This window comes from Mya arenaria, chromosome 5 (assembly GCF_026914265.1).
Source record: "Mya arenaria isolate MELC-2E11 chromosome 5, ASM2691426v1".
NCBI classification, from domain to species: Eukaryota; Metazoa; Mollusca; class Bivalvia; order Myida; family Myidae; genus Mya; species Mya arenaria.
Window position 1 is genome coordinate 73,096,625 of NC_069126.1, and position 18,424 is coordinate 73,115,048.

General features: G+C 38.5%; 1 protein-coding gene across 2 annotated transcripts in view; it reads right to left on the minus strand.

Annotated features, from left to right (window-relative positions):
* Positions 1 to 18,387, minus strand: part of LOC128234897 (kelch-like protein 18) — a 38,455-nt gene extending 20,068 nt beyond the window's left edge. The window contains exons 1-3 of one of the 2 annotated variants that reach the window (XM_052949506.1): positions 18,274 to 18,387; positions 15,482 to 15,612; positions 14,431 to 14,571 (exon numbers count right to left, since the gene is read on the minus strand). In XM_052949506.1, coding sequence (XP_052805466.1) covers positions 14,431 to 14,571; positions 15,482 to 15,612; positions 18,274 to 18,381 — 380 coding nt within the window. In that variant the 5' untranslated portion in view covers positions 18,382 to 18,387. The remainder of the gene's footprint in view (positions 1 to 14,430; positions 14,572 to 15,481; positions 15,613 to 18,273) is intronic. The other variant, XM_052949507.1, reaches the window with a different exon arrangement.
* Between the last annotated feature and the right edge of the window lie 37 nt (positions 18,388 to 18,424).

An 18,424-nucleotide genomic window follows, 5' to 3' on the forward strand; every position in this document is an offset into this window, starting at 1 on the left:
GTACAATGTACCTTCAACCAACTATGACAAGCTATGAGATTTACCAGTACAATGTACCTTCAACCAACTATGACAAGCTACAAGATTTACCAGTACAATGTACCTTCAACCAACTATGACAAGCTACAAGATTTACCAGTACAATGTACCTTCAACCAACTACTGACAAGCTACAAGATTTACCAGTACAATGTACCTTCAACCAACTACAGACAAGCTACAAGATTAACCAGTACAATGTACCTTCAACCAACTACTGACAAGCTACAAGATTTACAAGTACAATGTACCTTCAACCAACTACTGACAAGCTACAAGATTTACCAGTACAATGTACCTTCAACCAACTATGACAAGCTACGAGATTTACCAGTACAATGTACCTTCAACCAACTACTGACAAGCTATGAGATTTACCAGTACAATGTACCTTCAACCAACTACAGACAAGCTACAAGATTTACCAGTACAATGTACCTTCAACCAACTATGACAAGCTACAAGATTTACCAGTACAATGTACCTTCAACCAACTATGACAAGCTATGAGATTTACCAGTACAATGTACCTTCAACCAACTACAGACAAGCTACAAGATTTACCAGTACAATGTACCTTCAACCAACTATGACAAGCTACAAGATTTACCAGTACAATGTACCTTCAACCAACTATGACAAGCTATGAGATTTACCAGTACAATGTACCTTCAACCAACTATGACAAGCTACGAGATTTACCAGTACACATACCACTACAATGTACCTTCAACCAACTATGACAAGCTACGAGATTTACCAGTACAATGTAACTTCAACCAGCTATGACAAGCTATGAGATTTACCAGTACAATGTACCTTCAACCAACTACTGACAAGCTACAAGATTTACCAGTACAATGTACCTTCAACCAACTATGACAAGCTACGAGATTTACCAGTACAATGTACCTTCAACCAACTACTGACAAGCTACAAGATTTACCAGTACAATGTACCTTCAACCAACTATGACAAGCTACGAGATTTACCAGTACAATGTACCTTCAACCAACTATGACAAGCTATGAGATTTACCAGTACAATGTACCTTCAACCAACTACTGACAAGCTATGAGATTTACCAGTACAATGTACCTTCAACCAACTATGACAAGCTATGAGATTTACCAGTACAATGTACCTTCAACCAACTACTGACAAGCTACAAGATTTACCAGTACAATGTACCTTCAACCAACTATGACAAGCTACGAGATTTACCAGTACAATGTACCTTCAACCAACTATGACAAGCTATGAGATTTACCAGTACAATGTACCTTCAACCAACTACTGACAAGCTATGAGATTTACCAGTACAATGTACCTTCAACCAACTATGACAAGCTATGAGATTTACCAGTACAATGTACCTTCAACCAACTACTGACAAGCTATGAGATTTACCAGTACAATGTACCTTCAACCAACTATGACAAGCTATGAGATTTACCAGTACAATGTACCTTCAACCAACTATGACAAGCTATGAGATTTACCAGTACAATGTACCTTCAACCAACTACTGACAAGCTACGAGATTTACCAGTACAATGTACCTTCAACCAACTATGACAAGCTACGAGATTTACCAGTACAATGTACCTTCAACCAACTACAGACAAGCTATGAGATTTACCACTAAAATGTACCTTCAACCAACTATGACAAGCTATGAGATTTACCAGTACAATGTACCTTCAACCAACTATGACAAGCTATGAGATTTACCAGTACAATGTACCTTCAACCAACTATGACAAGCTATGAGATTTACCAGTACAATGTACCTTCAACCAACTACTGACAAGCTATGAGATTTACCAGTACAATGTACCTTCAACCAACTATGACAAGCTATGAGATTTACCAGTACAATGTACCTTCAACCAACTATGACAAGCTATGAGATTTACCAGTACAATGTACCTTCAACCAACTATGACAAGCTACGAGATTTACCAGTACAATGTACCTTCAACCAACTACTGACAAGCTATGAGATTTACCAGTACAATGTACCTTCAACCAACTACAGACAAGCTACAAGATTTACCAGTACAATGTACCTTCAACCAACTACTGACAAGCTACAAGATTTACCAGTACAATGTACCTTCAACCAACTACAGACAAGCTACAAGATTTACCAGTACAATGTACCTTCAACCAACTACTGACAAGCTACAAGATTTACCAGTACAATGTACCTTCAACCAACTACTGACAAGCTACAAGATTTACCAGTACAATGTACCTTCAACCAACTATGACAAGCTACGAGATTTACCAGTACAATGTACCTTCAACCAACTACTGACAAGCTATGAGATTTACCAGTACAATGTACCTTCAACCAACTACAGACAAGCTACAAGATTTACCAGTACAATGTACCTTCAACCAACTATGACAAGCTACAAGATTTACCAGTACAATGTACCTTCAACCAACTATGACAAGCTATGAGATTTACCAGTACAATGTACCTTCAACCAACTACAGACAAGCTACAAGATTTACCAGTACAATGTACCTTCAACCAACTATGACAAGCTACAAGATTTACCAGTACAATGTACCTTCAACCAACTATGACAAGCTATGAGATTTACCAGTACAATGTACCTTCAACCAACTATGACAAGCTACGAGATTTACCAGTACACATACCACTACAATGTACCTTCAACCAACTATGACAAGCTACGAGATTTACCAGTACAATGTACCTTCAACCAACTATGACAAGCTATGAGATTTACCAGTACAATGTACCTTCAACCAACTACTGACAAGCTACAAGATTTACCAGTACAATGTACCTTCAACCAACTATGACAAGCTACGTACGAGATTTACCAGTACAATGTACCTTCAACCAACTACTGACAAGCTACAAGATTTACCAGTACAATGTACCTTCAACCAACTATGACAAGCTACGAGATTTACCAGTACAATGTACCTTCAACCAACTATGACAAGCTATGAGATTTACCAGTACAATGTACCTTCAACCAACTACTGACAAGCTATGAGATTTACCAGTACAATGTACCTTCAACCAACTATGACAAGCTATGAGATTTACCAGTACAATGTACCTTCAACCAACTACTGACAAGCTACAAGATTTACCAGTACAATGTACCTTCAACCAACTATGACAAGCTACGAGATTTACCAGTACAATGTACCTTCAACCAACTATGACAAGCTATGAGATTTACCAGTACAATGTACCTTCAACCAACTACTGACAAGCTATGAGATTTACCAGTACAATGTACCTTCAACCAACTATGACAAGCTATGAGATTTACCAGTACAATGTACCTTCAACCAACTACTGACAAGCTATGAGATTTACCAGTACAATGTACCTTCAACCAACTATGACAAGCTATGAGATTTACCAGTACAATGTACCTTCAACCAACTATGACAAGCTATGAGATTTACCAGTACAATGTACCTTCAACCAACTACTGACAAGCTACGAGATTTACCAGTACAATGTACCTTCAACCAACTATGACAAGCTACGAGATTTACCAGTACAATGTACCTTCAACCAACTACAGACAAGCTATGAGATTTACCACTAAAATGTACCTTCAACCAACTATGACAAGCTATGAGATTTACCAGTACAATGTACCTTCAACCAACTATGACAAGCTATGAGATTTACCAGTACAATGTACCTTCAACCAACTATGACAAGCTATGTGATTTACCAGTACAATGTACCTTCAACCAACTACTGACAAGCTATGAGATTTACCAGTACAATGTACCTTCAACCAACTACTGACAAGCTATGTGATTTACCAGTACAATGTACCTTCAACCAACTATGACAAGCTACGAGATTTACCAGTACAATGTACCTTCAACCAACTACTGACAAGCTATGAGATTTACCAGTACAATGTACCTTCAACCAACTACTGATAAGCTACAAGATTTACCAGTACAATGTACCTTCAACCAACTATGACAAGCTACGAGATTTACCAGTACAATGTACCTTCAACCAACTACTGATAAGCTACAAGATTTACCAGTACAATGTACCTTCAACCAACTATGACAAGCTATGAGATTTACCAGTACAATGTACCTTCAACCAACTATGACAAGCTACGAGATTTACCAGTACAATGTACCTTCAACCAACTATGACAAGCTACGAGATTTACCAGTACAATGTACCTTCAACCAACTATGACAAGCTACGAGATTTACCAGTACAATGTACCTTCAACCAACTATGACAAGCTACGAGATTTACCAGTACAATGTACCTTCAACCAACTATGACAAGCTACGAGATTTACCAGTACAATGTACCTTCAACCAACTATGACAAGCTACGAGATTTACCAGTACAATGTACCTTCAACCAACTATGACAAGCTACGAGATTTACCAGTACAATGTACCTTCAACCAACTATGACAAGCTACAAGATTTACCAGTACAATGTACCTTCAACCAACTATGACAAGCTATGAGATTTACCAGTACAATGTACCTTCAACCAACTATGACAAGCTATGAGATTTACCAGTACAATGTACCTTCAACCAACTATGACAAGCTACAAGATTTACCAGTACAATGTACCTTCAACCAACTACAGACAAGCTACGAGATTTACCAGTACAATGTACCTTCAACCAACTACTGACAAGCTATGAGATTTACTAGTACAATGTACCTTCAACCAACTATGACAAGCTATGAGATTTACCAGTACAATGTACCTTCAACCAACTATGACAAGCTATGAGATTTACCAGTACAATGTACCTTCAACCAACTATGACAAGCTACGAGATTTACCAGTACACATACCAGTACAATGTACCTTCAACCAACTATGACAAGCTATGAGATTTACCAGTACACATACCAGTACAATGTACCTTCAACCAACTACTGACAAGCTATGAGATTTACCAGTACAATGTACCTTCAACCAACTATGACAAGCTACGAGATTTACCAGTACAATGTACCTTCAACCAACTACTGACAAGCTATGAGATTTACCAGTACAATGTACCTTCAACCAACTACTGACAAGCTATGAGATTTACCAGTACAATGTACCTTCAACCAACTACTGACAAGCTATGAGATTTACCAGTACACATACCAGTACAATGTACCTTCAACCAACTATGACAAGCTATGAGATTTACCAGTACACATACCAGTACAATGTACCTTCAACCAACTATGACAAGCTACGAGATTTACCAGTACAATGTACCTTCAACCAACTATGACAAGCTATGAGATTTACCAGTACACATACCAGTACAATGTACCTTCAACCAACTATGACAAGCTACAAGATTTACCAGTACAATGTACCTTCAACCAACTACTGACAAGCTACAAGATTTACCACTACAATGTACCTTCAACCAACTATGACAAGCTATGAGATTTACCAGTACACATACCAGTACAATGTACCTTCAACCAACTATGACAAGCTATGAGATTTACCAGTACACATACCAGTACAATGTACCTTCAACCAACTACTGACAAGCTATGAGATTTACCAGTACAATGTACCTTCAACCAACTATGACAAGCTACGAGATTTACCAGTACAATGTACCTTCAACCAACTATGACAAGCTATGAGATTTACCAGTACAATGTACCTTCAACCAACTATGACAAGCTATGAGATTTACCAGTACACATACCAGTACAATGTACCTTCAACCAACTATGACAAGCTATGAGATTTACCAGTACAATGTACCTTCAACCAACTATGACAAGCTATGAGATTTACCAGTACAATGTACCTTCAACCAACTACTGACAAGCTACGAGATTTACCAGTACAATGTACCTTCAACCAACTATGACAAGCTACGAGATTTACCAGTACAATGTACCTTCAACCAACTACAGACAAGCTATGAGATTTACCACTAAAATGTACCTTCAACCAACTATGACAAGCTATGAGATTTACCAGTACAATGTACCTTCAACCAACTATGACAAGCTATGAGATTTACCAGTACAATGTACCTTCAACCAACTATGACAAGCTATGAGATTTACCAGTACAATGTACCTTCAACCAACTACTGACAAGCTATGAGATTTACCAGTACAATGTACCTTCAACCAACTATGACAAGCTATGAGATTTACCAGTACAATGTACCTTCAACCAACTATGACAAGCTATGAGATTTACCAGTACAATGTACCTTCAACCAACTATGACAAGCTACGAGATTTACCAGTACAATGTACCTTCAACCAACTACTGACAAGCTATGAGATTTACCAGTACAATGTACCTTCAACCAACTACTGACAAGCTACGAGATTTACCAGTACAATGTACCTTCAACCAACTACTGACAAGCTATGAGATTTACCAGTACAATGTACCTTCAACCAACTACTGACAAGCTACGAGATTTACCAGTACAATGTACCTTCAACCAACTATGACAAGCTACGAGATTTACCAGTACAATGTACCTTCAACCAACTATGACAAGCTACGAGATTTACCAGTACAATGTACCTTCAACCAACTATGACAAGCTACAAGATTTACCAGTACAATGTACCTTCAACCAACTATGACAAGCTACGAGATTTACCAGTACAATGTACCTTCAACCAACTATGACAAGCTACGAGATTTACCAGTACAATGTACCTTCAACCAACTATGACAAGCTATGAGATTTACCAGTACAATGTACCTTCAACCAACTATGACAAGCTACGAGATTTACCAGTACAATGTACTTTCAACCAACTATGACAAGCTACGAGTTTACCAGTACAATGTACCTTCAACCAACTACTGACAAGCTACGAGATTTACCAGTACAATGTACCTTCAACCAACTATGACAAGCTACGAGATTTACCAGTACAATGTACCTTCAACCAACTACTGACAAGCTACGAGATTTACCAGTACAATGTACCTTCAACCAACTATGACAAGCTACGAGATTTACCAGTACAATGTACCTTCAACCAACTACTGACAAGCTATGAGATTTACCAGTACAATGTACCTTCAACCAACTACTGATAAGCTACAAGATTTACCAGTACAATGTACCTTCAACCAACTATGACAAGCTACGAGATTTACCAGTACAATGTACCTTCAACCAACTACTGATAAGCTACAAGATTTACCAGTACAATGTACCTTCAACCAACGATGACAAGCTATGAGATTTACCAGTACAATGTACCTTCAACCAACTATGACAAGCTACGAGATTTACCAGTACAATGTACCTTCAACCAACTATGACAAGCTACGAGATTTACCAGTACAATGTACCTTCAACCAACTATGACAAGCTACGAGATTTACCAGTACAATGTACCTTCAACCAACTATGACAAGCTACGAGATTTACCAGTACAATGTACCTTCAACCAACTATGACAAGCTACGAGATTTACCAGTACAATGTACCTTCAACCAACTATGACAAGCTACGAGATTTACCAGTACAATGTACCTTCAACCAACTATGACAAGCTACGAGATTTACCAGTACAATGTACCTTCAACCAACTATGACAAGCTACAAGATTTACCAGTACAATGTACCTTCAACCAACTATGACAAGCTACGAGATTTACCAGTACAATGTACCTTCAACCAACTATGACAAGCTATGAGATTTACCAGTACAATGTACCTTCAACCAACTATGACAAGCTACAAGATTTACCAGTACAATGTACCTTCAACCAACTACAGACAAGCTACGAGATTTACCAGTACAATGTACCTTCAACCAACTACTGACAAGCTATGAGATTTACCAGTACAATGTACCTTCAACCAACTATGACAAGCTACGAGATTTACCAGTACAATGTACCTTCAACCAACAATGACAAGCTATGAGATTTACCAGTACAATGTACCTTCAACCAACTATGACAAGCTACGAGATTTACCAGTACACATACCAGTACAATGTACCTTCAACCAACTATGACAAACTATGAGATTTACCAGTACACATACCAGTACAATGTACCTTCAACCAACTACTGACAAGCTATGAGATTTACCAGTACAATGTACCTTCAACCAACTATGACAAGCTACGAGATTTACCAGTACAATGTACCTTCAACCAACTATGACAAGCTATGAGATTTACCAGTACAATGTACCTTCAACCAACTACTGACAAGCTATGAGATTTACCAGTACAATGTACCTTCAACCAACTACTGACAAGCTATGAGATTTACCAGTACACATACCAGTACAATGTACCTTCAACCAACTATGACAAGCTATGAGATTTACCAGTACACATACCAGTACAATGTACCTTCAACCAACTATGACAAGCTATGAGATTTACCACTACAATGTACCTTCAACCAACTATGACAAGCTATGAGATTTACCAGTACACATACCAGTACAATGTACCTTCAACCAACTATGACAAGCTACAAGATTTACCAGTACAATGTACCTTCAACCAACTACTGACAAGCTACAAGATTTACCACTACAATGTACCTTCAACCAACTATGACAAGCTATGAGATTTACCAGTACACATACCAGTACAATGTACCTTCAACCAACTATGACAAGCTATGAGATTTACCAGTACACATACCAGTACAATGTACCTTCAACCAACTACTGACAAGCTATGAGATTTACCACTACAATGTACCTTCAACCAACTATGACAAGCTATGAGATTTACCAGTACACATACCAGTACAATGTACCTTCAACCAACTATGACAAGCAATGAGATTTACCAGTACACATACCACTACAATGTACCTTCAACCAACTATGACAAGCTATGAGATTTACCAGTACACATACCAGTACAATGTACCTTCAACCAACTACTGACAAGTTACAAGATTTACCAGTACAATGTACCTTCAACCAACTATGACAAGCTATGAGATTTACCAGTACAATGTACCTTCAACCAACTACTGACAAGCTATGAGATTTACCAGTACAATGTACCTTCAACCAACTACTGACAAGCTATGTGATTTACCAGTACAATGTACCTTCAACCAACTACTGACAAGCTATGAGATTTACCAGTACAATGTACCTTCAACCAACTATGACAAGCTATGAGATTTACCAGTACAATGTACCTTCAACCAACTACTGACAAGCTATGAGATTTACCAGTACAATGTACCTTCAACCAACTACTGACAAGCTACAAGATTTACCAGTACAATGTACCTTCAACCAACTACTGACAAGCTATGAGATTTACCAGTACAATGTACCTTCAACCAACTATGACAAGCTACGAGATTTACCAGTACAATGTACCTTCAACCAACTACTGACAAGCTACAAGATTTACCAGTACAATGTACCTTCAACCAACTATGACAAGCTACAAGATTTACCAGTACAATGTACCTTCAACCAACTACTGACAAGCTATGAGATTTACCAGTACAATGTACCTTCAACCAACTATGACAAGCTACGAGATTTACCAGTACAATGTACCTTCAACCAACTACTGACAAGCTACAAGATTTACCAGTACAATGTACCTTCAACCAACTACTGACAAGCTACAAGATTTACCAGTACAATGTACCTTCAACCAACTACTGACAAGCTACAAGATTTACCAGTACAATGTACCTTCAACCAACTATGACAAGCTACAAGATTTACCAGTACAATGTACCTTCAACCAACTATGACAAGCTATGAGATTTACCAGTACAATGTACCTTCAACCAACTATGACAAGCTATGAGATTTACCAGTACAATGTACCTTCAACCAACTATGACAAGCTACAAGATTTACCAGTACAATGTACCTTCAACCAACTACAGACAAGCTACAAGATTTACCAGTACAATGTACCTTCAACCAACTATGACAAGCTACGAGATTTACCAGTACAATGTACCTTCAACCAACTATGACAAGCTACAAGATTTACCAGTACAATGTACCTTCAACCAACTATGACAAGCTACAAGATTTACCAGTACAATGTACCTTCAACCAACTATGACAAGCTACGAGATTTACCAGTACAATGTACCTTCAACCAACTACAGACAAGCTACAAGATTTACCAGTACAATGTACCTTCAACCAACTATGACAAGCTACAAGATTTACCAGTACAATGTACCTTCAACCAACTACTGACAAGCTATGAGATTTACCAGTACACATACCAGTACAATGTACCTTCAACCAACTACTGACAAGCTACAAGATTTACCAGTACACATACCAGTACAATGTACCTTCAACCAACTATGACAAGCTATGAGATTTACCAGTACACATACCACTACAATGTACCTTCAACCAACTATGACAAGCTATGAGATTTACCAGTACACATACCAGTACAATGTACCTTCAACCAACTACTGACAAGCTACAAGATTTACCAGTACAATGTACCTTCAACCAACTACTGACAAGCTACAAGATTTACCAGTACAATGTACCTTCAACCAACTATGACAAGCTACAAGATTTACCAGTACAATGTACCTTCAACCAACTACTGACAAGCTATGAGATTTACCAGTACACATACCACTACAATGTACCTTCAACCAACTACTGACAAGCTACAAGATTTACCAGTACACATACCACTACAATGTACCTTCAACCAACTACAGACAAGCTACAAGATTTACCAGTACAATGTACCTTCAACCAACTACAGACAAGCTACAAGATTTACCAGTACAATGTACCTTCAACCAACTATGACAAGCTATGAGATTTACCAGTACAATGTACCATCAACCAACTATGACAAGCTACAAGATTTACCAGTACAATGTACCTTCAACCAACTATGACAAGCTACAAGATTTACCAGTACAATGTACCTTCAACCAACTACTGACAAGCTATGAGATTTACCAGTACACATACCACTACAATGTACCTTCAACCAACTACTGACAAGCTACAAGATTTACCAGTACACATACCACTACAATGTACCTTCAACCAACTATGACAAGCTATGAGATTTACCAGTACACATACCACTACAATGTACCTTCAACCAACTATGACAAGCTATGAGATTTACCAGTACACATACCAGTACAATGTACCTTCAACCAACTATGACAAGCTATGAGATTTACCAGTACAATGTACCTTCAACCAACTATGACAAGCTATGAGATTTACCAGTACAATGTACCTTCAACCAACTATGACAAGCTACAAGATTTACCAGTACAATGTACCTTCAACCAACTACAGACAAGCTACAAGATTTACCAGTACAATGTACCTTCAACCAACTATGACAAGCTACGAGATTTACCAGTACAATGTACCTTCAACCAACTATGACAAGCTACAAGATTTACCAGTACAATGTACCTTCAACCAACTATGACAAGCTACAAGATTTACCAGTACAATGTACCTTCAACCAACTATGACAAGCTACGAGATTTACCAGTACAATGTACCTTCAACCAACTACAGACAAGCTACAAGATTTACCAGTACAATGTACCTTCAACCAACTATGACAAGCTACAAGATTTACCAGTACAATGTACCTTCAACCAACTACTGACAAGCTATGAGATTTACCAGTACACATACCAGTACAATGTACCTTCAACCAACTACTGACAAGCTACAAGATTTACCAGTACACATACCAGTACAATGTACCTTCAACCAACTACTGACAAGCTATGAGATTTACCAGTACACATACCAGTACAATGTACCTTCAACCAACTACTGACAAGCTACAAGATTTACCAGTACAATGTACCTTCAACCAACTACTGACAAGCTACAAGATTTACCAGTACAATGTACCTTCAACCAACTATGACAAGCTACAAGATTTACCAGTACAATGTACCTTCAACCAACTACTGACAAGCTATGAGATTTACCAGTACACATACCACTACAATGTACCTTCAACCAACTACTGACAAGCTACAAGATTTACCAGTACACATACCACTACAATGTACCTTCAACCAACTACAGACAAGCTACAAGATTTACCAGTACAATGTACCTTCAACCAACTACAGACAAGCTACAAGATTTACCAGTACAATGTACCTTCAACCAACTATGACAAGCTATGAGATTTACCAGTACAATGTACCATCAACCAACTATGACAAGCTACAAGATTTACCAGTACAATGTACCTTCAACCAACTATGACAAGCTACAAGATTTACCAGTACAATGTACCTTCAACCAACTACTGACAAGCTATGAGATTTACCAGTACACATACCAGTACAATGTACCATCAACCAACTACTGACAAGCTACAAGAATTACCAGTACACATACCACTACAATGTACCTTCAACCAACTATGACAAGCTATGAGATTTACCAGTACACATACCACTACAATGTACCTTCAACCAACTATGACAAGCTATGAGATTTACCAGTACACATACCAGTACAATGTACCTTCAACCAACTACTGACAAGCTATGAGATTTACCAGTACAATGTACCTTCAACCAACTACTGACAAGCTATGAGATTTACCACTTCAATGTACCTTCAACCAACTACTGACAAGCTACAAGATTTACCACTTCAATGTACCTTCAACCAACTACTGACAAGCTACAAGATTTACCAGTACAATGTACCTTCAACCAACTACTGACAAGCTATGAGATTTACCAGTACACATACCAGTACAATGTACCTTCAACCAACTACTGACAAGCTATGAGATTTACCAGTACATTGTACCTTCAACCAACTACTGACAAGCTATGAGATTTACCAGTACAATGTACCTTCAACCAACTACTGACAAGCTATGAGATTTACCAGTACAATGTACCTTCAACCAACTATGACAAGCTATGAGATTTACCAGTACAATGTACCTTCAACCAACTATGACAAGCTATGAGATTTACCAGTACAATGTACCTTCAACCAACTATGACAAGCTACAAGATTTACCAGTACAATGTACCTTCAACCAACTACTGACAAGCTATGAGATTTACCAGTACAATGTACCTTCAACCAACTACTGACAAGCTACAAGATTTACCAGTACAATGTACCTTCAACCAACTATGACAAGCTATGAGATTTACCAGTACAATGTACCTTCAACCAACTACTGACAAGCTACAAGATTTACCAGTACAATGTACCTTCAACCAACTATGACAAGCTACAAGATTTACCAGTACAATGTACCTTCAACCAACTATGACAAGCTACAAGATTTACCAGTACAATGTACCTTCAACCAACTACTGACAAGCTACTAGATTTACCAGTACAATGTACCTTCAACCAACTATGACAAGCTACAAGATTTACCAGTACAATGTACCTTCAACCAACTATGACAAGCTACAAGATTTACCAGTACAATGTACCTTCAACCAACTACTGACAAGCTACAAGATTTACCAGTACAATGTACCTTCAACCAACTATGACAAGCTATGAGATTTACCAGTACAATGTACCTTCAACCAACTATGACAAGCTACGAGATTTACCAGTACAATGTACCTTCAACCAACTACTGACAAGCTACAAGATTTACCAGTACAATGTACCTTCAACCAACTATGACAAGCTACAAGATTTATCAGTACAATGTACCTTCAACCAACTATGACAAGCTACGAGATTTACCAGAACAATGTACCTTCAACCAACTATGACAAGCTACAAGATTTACCAGTACAATGTACCTTCAACCAACTATGACAAGCTACAAGATTTACCAGTACAATGTACCTTCAACCAACTATGACAAGCTACGAGATTTACCAGTACACATACCAGTACAATGTACCTTCAACCAACTATGACAAGCTATGAGATTTACCAGTACACATACCAGTACAATGTACCTTCAACCAACTATGACAAGCTATGAGATTTACCAGTACACATACCACTAAAATGTACCTTCAACGAACTACTGACAAGCTATGAGATTTACCAGTACACATACCAGTACAATGTACCTTCAACCAACTATGACAAGCTATGAGATTTACCAGTACACATACCACTAAAATGTACCTTCAACGAACTACTGACAAGCTATGAAAACTACTTATACACATTCCATTAATTACTAAAAGACTATTAATGAAAACTAAGGAACGTCAATCTAGTACTTGAAACATTATGAAAGTGCACTTAACTTCCTCTGTATGTCTATAATTAACTATTTAATCTGTTTTTAATTAGATGTACTTGAAAATATTTCACAAAAGAATAGCAAGTCATTAACATACCACTCTGAAAGGCCTACCTCTTATTGAGGAAGTTGCAGCAAGCATCCTTGACAGACTGTAGATGTAGAAAACTGGCAGCCACCAGGAGAGACTGGACATTGTTCTGGTCTATTTCAACACGGCCATTGTAGGCAAAGTTTACAAGAGATTCCAAGGCACTGAAAAAGTAGATTATGATTTAATCATGAACAAGAGTTTGTAATTCATGGCTCAAAAAAACAACTGAGTGACCATTTTGTGATTTTGTTATTGCCCTATTGGCCTGAATATGGGATTTTAAATCTAAACTTAAACTGAACATTTTTTAATATTATTAAAAAGTCGATCAATGGTTCATAACTTCATAGTCTTTATCTATTGTTGCTTAGCAGCTTTCATCTCTTAAATTGTTCAACACAGTAAGATACATCTGTCAATATATGATGACATCTGCATGCATCGAAACATTGCTAAAATAAAATTTGTCGGGTTAGCGCAGTGGTTAGCGCACATGCCTTTCAACTAGGTGACTCAGGTTCGATTCCTGGCCTGGGCACATGTGTGTTTGTTTTGTGGTCACCAAGCTGGACATGAGGTCTTCTCCAGGTATTCCAGTTTCCCCCACAACACAAGACCACATCTCGAGTAGACGCCAACAAAGTGATTAATACAATGTTGTAATATCTTCTTCCACATTTTTTTATCCTTGTAAAATAAATAAGTTTAAACTAAAGCATCGACATAAATGTCTTAGAGCTATAAAACGGTGTTTTACACACTAAAACATATATTTTAACATTCATGTAAAATGCTCATACAAAAACTTGGTATATTCAAAAAGAGACAAAAGGCTCCAATCATTAATTATGACAAATAATTTCAACCAAGCTTTCTCGACTAGGGCCCCCCAAAAAAGGGTTTCGTTTCCACTTACATTTAAAAATAAAATAGGATAGGTATGTACGCATTACTTCAATAAATATCAATATAAAAATCCACATTACAGCAAAAAAGTGTAGGGTCGTAAGGAAAACATAGGGTCAGTTGGGTAAGTGGAAACAAACAGTTTTCTATTTTTTTATGCCTTACTTAGGGTCAATTCCCTGCATGCTGATTTCGTCTTGCTTGGATTCCACCATGTCATGTGTGAACATTGCATGGAAGTACGGAATACTTGCAGCCAGCACAATTCTGTGTGCACGAAACTTCCTATCTCCCACCTTAAACACACCAGAAATAAAACACTTATGCCATATGGTAACTGCAATACTGCCTTGCTAGTTATTTAAATTTAATATTTACATAGCTTACAAAGCACTTACTAGAACATTAGAAAAACATTTGTTTTCATACTAACGCCCAATTTCTCATACACCAGAGTGATGATGCTATGCGTACATAGCATTTATATAGATTGATCATTGTCAAACCTCTGATGAAAAACCTTAAATAATAGCATATTTCATAATTGTTGGAATGTCAAAAAAGACCTCTTTTGAAATTATTTCCAAAAAGCCTTTCCATTCAAGGAACTTTGATCCGACTCAACTCCTTTGATGCAAATGTCCAAGGAAAAAAATCTTTACAAGTGTACAATTATTTATATATATATATAGTCTGAAGTAATGAAAGGTCTCAATCTTGGATTTTGGGTTAGTTCTGAGTTTTAGAGTTTACAAGAACCTCTGATCTGCCATGACTCTGTTGTCAACATTTGATTATTCTATATATTTGGTAGGCTATACAAAGGGTCTTTTAGAGAATTATAGGGAGAATTAAGTGAAGGAGTGTTTGAGCAAATTAAATATGATTTATGCATTTTCTAACCCATAATATTGGCTTTTTATTAAAAATATTCCTTTGTGACTTGCCATAAAAAGTTTCAAAATTATCCCATGGGCAAATTTACCCATGTGGTTATCAACCCTCAGGGGCAAAATTTTATGTTGTAGTGTGTGTGGGTTAGAACCAGCCACACGGTTAGCTCAGTTGGTTAGAACGCCATGCTAGTGTTCTGGTGGTCTTGGGTTCGAGCCCCTGACCCTGGCACACTTTTCCTCCCAGGTTTACCATAGTGTTTATGGGCAAGAACCAGCCGCCCAGCTAGCTCAGTTGGTAAAAGTACTGTGCGGCTGTGTTCCGGCAGTCGTGAATTGTCCACACCGGGCGCTCTTTTCCTCCCAGATTTACTTTTATGGTGGTAGCGTTAAACGGGTTAATGTGAATAATGGGATGAGGAGTGTGGTGTGTCTAGGTTAGTCCATATAAACAGCAGCTTCAGAGTCTTTGACGATTTTTGATTTGGCGACTCTACGCGTCCATATCCCACTTGTTGCTTTCCTAGCCAAGAATGACAGATCCCAGCGTATATTGAGTGGAAAGATAATGGGCACCTGCTAGATGGCAGTCATCGAAATTAGACTTCTGGATCAACAAGCCCAAATTATTTTGCTATTGCTCAGCATCAAAATTTTTAACAAGCCCTGCTATATAAAATTCAGAATTTTAGCAAGCCCGAAAGACATTTAACCAGTGCAGGGCTTGCGAGCTTGTGCTAATTTCGACCACTGAGATGGTTCAAAATGGCGCTGCTTTGTTGACAGAATTTGATCTGAATTAAATTAATTATTTGTGTTTCATTAAACTCTTAAGTGTAATAAGAGAAAGGTATTGGCTAAAAATAATTAATGTTTAACTTTTGTGATTTTATTTAACAGTGAAGTGTTAAGAATTATGGAGTTACAGTTGAAGAATATATTTTACATTGATATTGATCAGTCGAGTTGTAGCTTAAGGGAACAAAATAAATATCCAATTGTTCCCTAAACACGCATTATGCACCAGTCAATTGTAACCAGGGCCCCCCAGGTCTGGGGAATAGCGAGGACTTTGACTTTCGGTCCAGCCAACCCCGGCTAAAATCTCCGCACTGCGGGAACGAACAGATGGTAAAATCCCCACCAAATGCCCACACATCCCAGGGACCCTAGGTAAGGCCCATTGTCCGCTATATTTAAAGCGAAGACAAAAATACCGCATTCACCCGGCACTACGGGGCCACCTGAAAGGTAAAAACACGGCCCATTTCCCCGGTATACCCCCCGACCGTGGGGGGCCGTGGTTACAATTGACTGGTGCATTATTGTGGCTAGTGTCGTGTCTAGGTAAGAGAGCTGCCAAGTAGGCTCAGTTGGTTAGTGCTGTGCTTGTGTTCCAGCGGTCGTGGGTTCAACCCTTCACAAGGCGCACTTTTCCTCCCAGGTTTACTTTTATGGTGGTAGCGTTAAACGGGTTAAGTAAACCTGGGAGGAAAAGTGCGCCTTGTGAAGGGTTGAACCCACGACCGCTGGAACACAAGCACAGCACTAACCAACTGAGCCTACTTGGCAGCTCTCTTACCTAGACACGACACTAGCCACAATAATGCACCAGTCAATTGTAACCACGGCCCCAATTTGATAAACAACTGCAGTTCATTATCTATCTCTGTTTGTTCACCAGTCAATTGTAACCACGGCCCACCCAGGTCCGGGAAATATCGGGGACTTTGACTTAAGGTCGAGCCAAGCCCGGGCAAAATCCCCGCCCTGTGGAGATGAACTGCTGGTTAAAACCCCGCCAAATGCCCCCGCACCCCAGGGACGCTAGGTAAGGCCCATTTCCCGCTATATTTGGCACGAAGACAAAACCACCGCATTCATCCGGCACTGCGGGTCCACCTGGAAGGTAAAAACACGACCCATTTACACGGATATCCCCGGTATACTACCGGGCCGTGGTTACAATTGGTACACTGGTGCATTAATGTCAACTCCTCATCCGAATGCTATTGACATTAAGAAGTAGTTTTGCAGTTTTAAGAAAAAGGCTAAACGGTAAACCTTGAGGGTCACATCGCATAGTTTGCCCTGCCTTCTGATATCTTCTAAAACGGGAAATGCTAGATTTGGTAAGTCTGCTTTGAGAAAAGTCTCCACTTCGTCCGCCATGTTTGTTTTTATATTTTGCAAGTGAACTTCGACCTTTCACCTA